We start from the raw sequence: 10,000 nt of genomic DNA on the forward strand, positions 1-10,000 counted from the left end.
ACTGAGATGCGATCCAAAATTTGTCTCGCAGCAATTTCTAACACGACTCGGTGGAATTTCAAAAGTTGAAAGTATAATTACAACATTTGGTGGTTGTATTAGGGATGATGATGTGGTGGTGGTTGTAGTAGTAGTCGTGGTAGCGATGATATGGTAGTGATTGTAGTAGTAGTAGTCGTATGGATGATTGTGTGGTGGTGGTTGTAGTAGATGTGGTAGGAATGATGATGTGGTGGTAGTTATAGTAGTAGTGGTGGTAGGGATGATATGGTAGTGATTGTAGTAGTAGTAGTCGTATGGATGATTGTGTGGTGGTGGTTGTAGTAGCTGTGGTAGGAATGATGATGTGGTGGTAGTTGTAGTAGTAGAGGTGGTAGGGATGATGGTGTGGTGGTGGTTGTAGTAGTAGTGGTGGTAGGGATGATGGTGTGGTGGTAGGGTTGATGATGTGGTGGTAGGGTTGATGATGTGGTGGTGGTTGTAGTAGTAGTTGTAGTAGGGATGATGATATGGTGGTGGTTGTAGTAGTAGTCGTGGTAGGGATGATGTGGTAGTGATTGTAGCAGTAGTGGTCGTATGGATAATTGTGTGGTGGTGGTTGTAGTAGTATCAGTGGTAGGGATGATGTGGTAGAGATTGTAATAGTAGTAGTAGTAGTAGTAGTCGTATGGATGATTGTGTGGTGGTGGTTGTATTAGCTGTAGTAGGAATGATGTTGCTGTTGACCAGGGACCTCTTGTAAAGTGCTTTGGGCACGTTTAGTGGATATAGCGCTATATAAAAGCTCAATTTTTTAAAAAATTTTTGGGTGGTAGTTGTAGTAGTAGTTGTGGTAGGGATGATGATGTGGTGATGGTTGTAGTTGTGGTAGTAGAGTTGATGATGTGGTGGTGGTGGTCGTAGAAGTAGTTGTAGGAATAATGATGTGGTGTTATTTGTAGTAGTAGTGGTGGTAGGGATGCCGGTGTGGTTGTAGTAGAAGTGGTGATAGGGATGATGATGTAGTGGTGGTAGGGATGATGATGTGGTGGTGGTGGTAGTGATGATGATATGGTGGTAGTGGTAGTAGGGTTGATGATGTGGTGGTGGTTGCAGTAGTAGTGGTCTTAGTAGAGATGATTGTGTGGTGGTGGTTGTAGTAGTTGTGGTAAGAATGATGATGTGGTGGTAGTTGAAGTAGTAGTGGTGGTAGGGATGACGTGGTGTTATTTGTGGTAGTAGGGATGATGATGTGGTGGTGATTGTAATAGTAGTGGTGGTAGAGATGTTGATGTAGTGGTTTTGGTGAGTGCTTTTTATTCAGTGATGATAATAGCAATTTGTCAAAAAGGAAGAAAATTTATATATATATATATCCTCTCTCTCTCTCTCTCTCTCTCTCTATATATATATATATATATATATATATATATATATATATAGAGAGAGAGAGAGAGAGAGAGAGAGAGGGAGGGAGACACACGGAGAATGCAGGCACACAACACACACACAGAAAGAGAGAGAGAGAGAGAGAGAGAGAGAAGAGAGAGAGAGAGGAGAGGAGAGAGAGGAGAGAGAGAGAGAGAGAGGAGGGAGACACACGGAGAATGCAGGCACACAACACACACAAGAGAAGAGAGAGAGAGAGAGAGAGAGAGAGAGAGAGAGAGAGAGAGAGAGAAGAGAGAGGAGAGAGAGAGAGGGGAGAGAGAGAGAGAGAGAGAGAGAGAGAGAAGAGAGAGAGAGGGAGAGAGGGAGAAGAGGGAGAAGAGAGAGAGAGAGAGGGAGAGAGAGAGAGAGAGAGGAGAGAGAGGAGAGAGAGAGAGAGGAGAGAGAGAGAGAGAGAGAAAGAGGGAGAAAGAAGAGAAGAGAGAGAGAGAGAGGAGAGAGAGAGAGAGAGAGAGAGAGAGAGAGAGAGAGAGAGAGAGAGAGAGAGAGAGTATGTAGACACTTGAAAGAGTATGAATATGAAGATGAAAGACACACTTTTTTCAATGCATTTATGTTGTTCAAGATATTCAATAATATATATTGATGATAGTACTTGGAAATCAATGACTCGTTGCGTAGAACAGCAGGATAGACCATACAAATGAGAGGGACCTAATCACAAAATGAGTCAAACATGGAATTCCTGCCTATTGTCAGACAACCACCAACTGTTATTGTTTTCTTCTTGACTTTCAAGTTAGTAAGATAACACATGGTTTTGAGAAATTGTAAAAAGACAGCTTGTACTAACGACATGACATTGGGTAGTAACATTGATCTTCATACCTTGAAATAGCCCGAATAAAATCCAAACTGACCATGCACTTGTACTTGGGTGTGCTGATCCTGTCATCAGCTCCAATCTGACACAGCAGGTGTAGACTGACCAATGATGTTATCTGGAGAATGTGTTACAAAGGAGAAAAAAAATTTAAAGAACCTTGCATAAACCAGGGTTGGTTGGTGTGTGTGAGTGTGTGTGTGAGCGAGTGTTCATGTGTGAATGTGTTTGAAGGGGGGGAGGGGGGGGGGGGTGGATGGATGGGTACTCATGTGTGTACGTTAATCTTTATTTCCTTATTCTTAGGATAAAATAGACTTCCTAGAGCTGGTTATCCAAGAGATTGCTGCTCCAATGACTGTTTTGAAAAAGATTGACAGAACCTTTTAAAAATTAAATAGTATGGGAGTCCAATAATGGTTGTTCTGTGGACAATGTTTGACCTATAAAGACCAAAACCTTCTCTTCTTGAGACAAATAACCTGTGTATGTGCCGGTTGCGATGCAGGATTTCATACATTATTAGTATTTTCCTTATTTTCATAGGGTTATGATGGTTATGTAGTGGTGGTAGGAATAAAGATATGGTGGTTGTAGTTGTAGAAGTGGGCAGTAGAAATGATAATATGGTGGTGGTTGTTGTTGCAGTTGTGGTGGTAGGGATGTTGGTGTGGTAGTTGTATTGGTGGTAGGGATGATGATGTGGAGTTGGTTGTTGTAGTAGTGGTAAGGATTATGATATGATTGCTTTAGTACTGGTTTAAAGGATAATAATGTGGTTTTGGTTGTTGTAGAGATGATGATGGTGATGATGTCTATAAACGAATGTTTGAATGACAATTAATATTGTAAAGCACTGTTGAGCACTTATGTGGAAGTTTAATAAGTAACTTATTATTATTATTATTATTATTTACTATGGAAGTGGTGGAGACTTTCATTAAATCCACAACAAAATTCGACAGACTTTGCCCATCATCTGAAATTTTTAGCTCCAAATAGGACTTTTGTCTGGGAGGGGGTGGGGGGGAGGGGGGGTCTACTGATGGTTCTTGTCACCACTATTGAGGGAATGTTGCTATATCGATTGTCGTAATGGAGAGGTTGCACTGGGGGGGGAGAGAGAGGAGAGAGAGAGAGAGAGGAGAGAGAGAGGAGAGAGGAGAGAGAGAGAGAGAGGAGGAGAGAGAGAGAGAGAGAGAGAGAGAGAGAGAGAGAGAGAGAGAATGAAAGAGATAGGTATAGAGATAGGGGGAGGAGGTGAAAAGGGGAAAGGCAGGCCCTAACGTCCCAAGTTTCAGAAGAATTAAAATTAAACCACCTTCCACCAATTATTTAAAAATTGAACACAACAATGGTATATGTTACAAGTTTTTTGCAATAAAATCAACATTTTTGAAATCTGTTTTACATGTCTATCTAAATAATAATTGTTACTGAACATCATTTAGCGATGATCTTCAAATAGCCAGAATTTTTAAATTAAAAAACCCTTCTCTAAAACTTTCTCAAATTAAATCAAAATATTGTTAACTCAAATGTTTACCTGTACACTGATAAGTGATGATGGGAAAACTTTCCCCTCTACTATTGAATAAAAAATTGCCATCAGTCTGTCGATTGGGAACATTTTGGGACCTAGGAGGTGGTTGCTGGCCTGGTGAAGAGATTTATAAATTCACCGAAAATTAAAATCATTTGTATTAGGATTAGGCAAAGTTGGCATGTTAGATCTAAAGAAATATTTTTTTCTGACTGAACAAAAATTTGAAACAGAGATTGAAATTAATGAAAATGATTGAGAGTCAAGGCTTATTATGGAAGAAGTAAGCTAACTCAGTAACTCACCCTTTCTTTTTTCTTGACAAGCTTTGCCCGTCTTGAAATTTTACCTGCATACTAAAATTAAAGAGAAAAAAAAATAGTAGTAATAGTAGTAGTAGTGTTAGTAGTGGTGGTGTTAGTTATAGTAGTAGTAGTGGTAGTGGTAGTAGTACAGTCCACTCCGGATAATCGCAACACCTTGGGATCAGCGTAAATGTTGCAATCAAACGAAGTTGGAATTAAACAAAGTTGAGTTTCCTGTCCACTATTGCAACATTTTACACAAATATGGTAAACTCCAACCAGTTGTTCTTAGTCCACCAAAGACTGAGCAATTTGATTGAAATAAAAACGATATGGCAGCCCTGTATAGATTTTGTCAAGCAAAAACAGCTTTGATGCAAGCCGATATCTTATTCAAATTTGATTAACTTTCACTCTTTTGTTCTCAACATTTGTAAGAGTCAAAGAGATTAGCTGTGATGAGAGACAGTAAGTTCTCACCAATCTTGTTGGTCACAATGCACAGTTGTCAATCCCAAAACAAAGGATATCGCCCAGTCTCTCTTTACAACTGTCATTGTCTTACCTGTTGTCAAGACTATGCCCAGCCACCTCGCTTCCTATTTAATGACCACAGATGACATTACAAACCCATACTGCAAAGTCTCGCCCTCTTTTGTCTGTAATAGAGGGATGACACACTACTGTAGCATTAAATTCCGCACATTCTCGACTCTTCAACCTGTCACGATTTCATCATTGATAAAAATATTGTTTGCTTGATTTCTTGAATTTGCCACTTTTTGAGGGCGAAAATTTGTTGCAATTAACAGAAGTTTGTTACAATTGACCAGTCACTTTTATATAGAATTAATTAAGTTTCTTAAGAAATGTTGCAATTAACAGAGTTGCGCCTATCCAGAGTGGACTGTAGTAGTAGTGGTTGTAGTTGTTAGAGTAGTAGTAATAATAATAATAATAATAATAATAATAATAATAATAGTAATAATAATAATAATAATGAAACTTATTTATATTGCGTCCAATCCTCTATACAATAAAGCTCTAGGCGCATAACAATAACTTCAATCCATTCAAATTTCTCTCTCTCACTAACTCTATCTATCTATTTCACTCTCAGTCTCTTTCTCTCTCTCTCTCACACACACACACAGACTGTCTCCCCGTCTCTCTCTCTCTTTCTCATAAACACCCACACGCACATACACACACACAAACCTTCCACCATCCAACTATTTAACATATTAAAAAATAATATTAATATATATATATATAAAAATATATATAAATTTATTTTTTAAATATGTTAAATAGTTGGATGGTATTTTTTTACTTTATTTTTTAAATAGCATATATATAGCATAGAAAGGAAGCTCAATGTGAGATCTGGCTGGATTTGCTATATATATATATACATATCCTGTGATAATCGTCTGCTCAAATAAAATAACTAATAAATTAAGAATTCTCGAAATAAATAAGTTTTTAAGTTTTTCCTGAAAGCAAGTTCAGTAGGGACGTCACGAAGAGATAAGGGGAGATTGTTCCAGACAGTCGGTGCAAAGTGACGAAAGGATCTGTCAGAGAGTTTTTACCCTTTTTTGGCACTTTAAGCAGACAATGATCACCTGATCTCAATGCACGGGCAGAACGTATGGTTCGACAAGATCATCGAGATAAGCAGGGCGCTTCCATGAAAACATTTAAAACACATGACTCCAACCTTAAAGTAACTCCAACCTGCTAGTAGTAGTAGTAGTAGTAGTAGTAGTAGTAGTAGTAGTAGTAAGTAGTAGTAGTAGCAGCAGCAGCAGCCGCAACAGCAGCAGTAGTAGTAGTAGTAGTAGTAGTAGTAGTAGTAGTAATAATAATAATAATAATAATAATAATAATAATACTTTATTGCATCCCAAAAAGGAAATTTTTTGTACAGACGAGTTATAATTTACACAATAAGATAAAAATACAATGGAAATAGGATGTATATATGAAAAAGGAGTAGCTCCATAACCAGAGCTGCGCTTTATAATATGAATAATTTCAACACTGTAAAATAGTCAAAACTGTCACTATAAATTAAAAATTGAAAATATTGCAAAACAAATAAATTAATAAATTAATATTTACATTTTTTGAAAGTAAAAATGCGAAATAATTATATAAAATGATTATTGCTTGTTGTTATAAAGCCTAATACTGGACGGCAGAAAAGATTTCCGGTGTCGTCTCTCTGTTTTCGTTGAAATAGAGAAAGGGCGACCACTTCTTTCTGACATAATAACTGATGGTCTTAGTGGATGATACTGGTCATTTAATATTTTAGTTATTTTATTTATACAAAATTTCTCGTATAAAAGATCTACATCGTCAACATCATTTATATAGCGTTTAATAGATTTTTTAATATTTGCATTTATTTTGTTCCTTTCCACTGTTAAGCAATTGCCTCCCCAAGCTGTTATACAAAATGACAAAACACTTTCGATTACTGCTCTATAAAATAATGTGCAGAGGGTTTTATCTATTCTAAACTGAGAGAGTTTTGATAAAAAATATGTACGTCTGCACATCTTATGCCTAATTATTTTCAAGTGTTCATCCCACTTGAGCCTGTCATCAATTGTTACACCAAGGTATTTGTAGTGAGGAACTCGCTGGACGAATTGGTCCTTTAATTTTAACGGTTCTATCGGTTCCTTCACTCTCCTAAAGTCAATCACTAGCTCCTTTGTCTTGCTTATGTTAAGCTCTAGGTGGTGGGCATCACACCAAGACACAAATCTATCAATTTCTTGCCTATAAGCCACTTCGTTGCCATTTGTTATGAGGCCTTGAAGAGCGGTGTCATCTGCAAACTTTATTAAAGGTACACTCAGGTTTTGACTTCTACAGTCATTCGTGTATATTGTGAATAATACAGGGGACAATACACAACCTTGAGGAGCACCAGTATTTGTAGTTATACAGGAAGATATGTTTTGTCCTAATTGAACATATTGTGCTCTCTCCGTAAGAAATTCGAGCACCCAAGCAATTATATACTTGTTTAAATTCAGACTAGTCAATTTTTGAACAACCAACTGAGGTTGCATTGTATTGAACGCCGAAGAAAAATCTGCGAAAAGCAATCTGCAATAGCTCTTAGCGTGATCTAGATGCCTGTAGATGTTGTTTGTAAACAGCAAAATGGCATCCTCTACGCCACGTCCTGGTTTGTAAGCAAATTGATGACTATCACTCAATGGCATAAACCGGTTCCTAATTTTAACAAGAACAAGTTTTTCTAAAGATTTCATGACTATTGAAGTCAGTGCAACAGGTCTGAGATCGTTCATAGATTCAAGTTTTTCTTTTTTTGGAACAGGAATAATTTTTGAAGTTTTCCAAATTTCAGGGATCGAATTGGAGGGACCAGTTAAAAATATGTGTATAAATGGGGGAAAGTTGATGGGCACATTCTTTTAATAATTTTCCTTTCAATCCATCCGGCCCAGCAGCCTTCCTCTCGTTTAGTTTCGAAAATACGAACCTCGTTTCTTCTTCACTGACCTCAATAGTCATTTCATCTTCCAAAGCCCTGTCTAATTTATGTTTTTCATTTTCAATATCAAATTTGTTTGCTGTGTCGAAACGTGAATAAAATTTATTTAGAGTTTCAGTTTCGATATCTTCTGATATAATCGTGGGCTTTGGATTATAGTTAACAGCAGTTTTAAGCCCCCGCCACGTGTCCTTTATATCCCCAGAAGAAAAGCATTTTTCAATTTTATTTTTGTACTTGTCTCTACAACTAGATATTACTCTCTTTATCTCTTTTTGTTTTGTTTTCAGATCTTTTTTATTTCTACTAGTAAAGAGAGTTTTCTTTTGGTTCAATAAAAGTTTTAGATCTTTTGTTATCCAAGGCTTGTTGTTAGGATAATATTTTATTTCTTTTTTACAAGACACTAGCTGTTCACAGAATTTTAAATACTCACTCACACAGTCATTCAGCTCATCCACACTATCACATGATTCGATAAAAGTAGTAGTAGTAGTAGTAGTAGTATTGTTCATCAATGGTTTTTTCCATGACCCCATGTCGATCCTGTAACAAATTACTTCTATCTACATCGAGGGTTGTTTTGATACGATAAAGGCCATAGACTAGTTTCCTGTCAAATTTTCATATTTTCTTCAACATGTCTGTAACAAATGAATACACCCCTTTTGACTCACTGCATTGAATAGATATAATATGATATCTCCATTTCTGATGGTAAAAATCTGATGGGTTTGGGGACAACAGATTGACTAGGTATGTTTATAAAAGAGGAAGTTACACCACGGATAAGACCCAATATCCATGAATCACATGTTATTTTTTCTAACGCTTATGATATAGTCTTGTTTTCCTTCTATAAAATTCTCTACAATGTTAATAAATAAAGATTCAAGATATGCTGCAATTACTGAATTATGTACAATAGTTGCCCCCTTGTTTGTCCGTGATTAAACATTTTGTGTGGTTTGATGTTCCCTCTCCTTTGGTCTCTTTTCCATCCTTGTTTCCTCATAACAAACTGATGTCTTTTCCCCCTGATTTTCCTACTCCTCTCCAGTTCTAACCAGGAAACAGAGCCCAGGGATTGAAGTTTTTTGACACAACCTAATGGCTTATTTTGTTTGTGTGATGCCTATTTAATTCTGCTCAGGGAGTGCCTACATTATCCTGTCCTAAAATGGTGGTGATGGCAGTGATGGTGGTAATAATAATAATAAAATATAATGATGCACATTTATTTAGCACCAAAATACACAATGGGTTCTACAAATTGAGAAATAGATGAAAATATCAAAAATGAAACAAGAACGGATACTATAAAATTCAGTTCAAACCCTACCCTTAAATGACACCTGGGCTTTTGTATTTCTGATTTATGAAAGACATCTTAAATATTGTTCCATATGAAGGACTAAAAAAAAATTTTTTTTAAATACACTTAATTTCTGTTCAGTACCACGTCTAATATAAGCAATAGTTATTGAAATAATACTTTCAATTATAATTGTAAAGATCAGCATATAACAAAACTGCTGGTCACTTAGCTAAAAATATGTTCCAGCATAATGAACTGAGCTATTTAATTAATTGGTCCACTTCAGGTTGTTCAAAACAAAAAAAAACAAAGATCATTACCCTTTCTAAAATTGAAATGTCAATTTTCCTTTTTCAATCAAAAATATGGCAGTGGCCGACAACTTAGTTACTCTGCCTAAAAAAGAAGAAAGTTGTTCATTGGTCACTCACTTTTGCAAACAAACGCCTATCATACTTGGCTGGATTGTAAGATGCTAAGTATGCAGCAATGAGTAAAAACTTTGAGTAGAAAGGAAGCTCAATGTGAGATCTGGCTGGATTTGCTGTGGAATAAAAAGGAAACCATCGTGTCATTATTTGGACAAATCTTTTCACTCTTACTTACCTTTTCAAAACTGTTATTTGGAACGACCTGGTTTGTTCTTATCAATAATTTTATGGCATTTTCACGAATATGTAGTATAAAATACATTTAAATAACTTCTCATTTGGTACACCCAATAAAGAACCCTCTACAAGGAATTGAAATAATATATTGACCAAGATGACATTGATCTCGCAGAATGAGCAGAATTTGAAATTTATAAAGTATAAAAACAAACCTTTCAAATCTTCTGCATCAGGATCATCAAGATATGCCTGCTGCAGTTGCTCCCACTGACGACTACATGGTTTATGAGAGGGAAAATACAAAAACAATATTACAGAATAACAAAATTGATGTGATGTCTCTGATTGAAGCTCAAAAATCTAAATAACTCATTTTTCGATAAATGTGGAAAAAAATATTTCATGCAAATTTGACAAAGCTCTGAAATTGT

General features: G+C 36.3%; 1 protein-coding gene across 7 annotated transcripts in view; it reads right to left on the reverse strand.

Annotated features, from left to right (window-relative positions):
• Window positions 1-10,000, reverse strand: part of LOC144974981 (origin recognition complex subunit 5-like) — a 42,053-nt gene that overhangs the window by 8,896 nt on the left and 23,157 nt on the right. For all 7 annotated transcript variants that reach the window (XM_078918560.1, XM_078918562.1, XM_078918565.1 and 4 more), the window contains exons 10-14: window positions 9,782-9,843; window positions 9,390-9,502; window positions 4,100-4,150; window positions 3,798-3,908; window positions 2,257-2,369 (exon numbers count right to left, since the gene is read on the reverse strand). In XM_078918560.1, coding sequence (XP_078774686.1) covers window positions 2,257-2,369; window positions 3,798-3,908; window positions 4,100-4,150; window positions 9,390-9,502; window positions 9,782-9,843 — 450 coding nt within the window. The remainder of the gene's footprint in view (window positions 1-2,256; window positions 2,370-3,797; window positions 3,909-4,099; window positions 4,151-9,389; window positions 9,503-9,781; window positions 9,844-10,000) is intronic.

Source organism: Berghia stephanieae, chromosome 6 (genome assembly GCF_034508935.2).
Source record: "Berghia stephanieae isolate SIO BIC M18660-M18661 chromosome 6, UCSD_Bste_1.3, whole genome shotgun sequence".
Classification (NCBI taxonomy): Eukaryota; Metazoa; Mollusca; class Gastropoda; order Nudibranchia; family Aeolidiidae; genus Berghia; species Berghia stephanieae.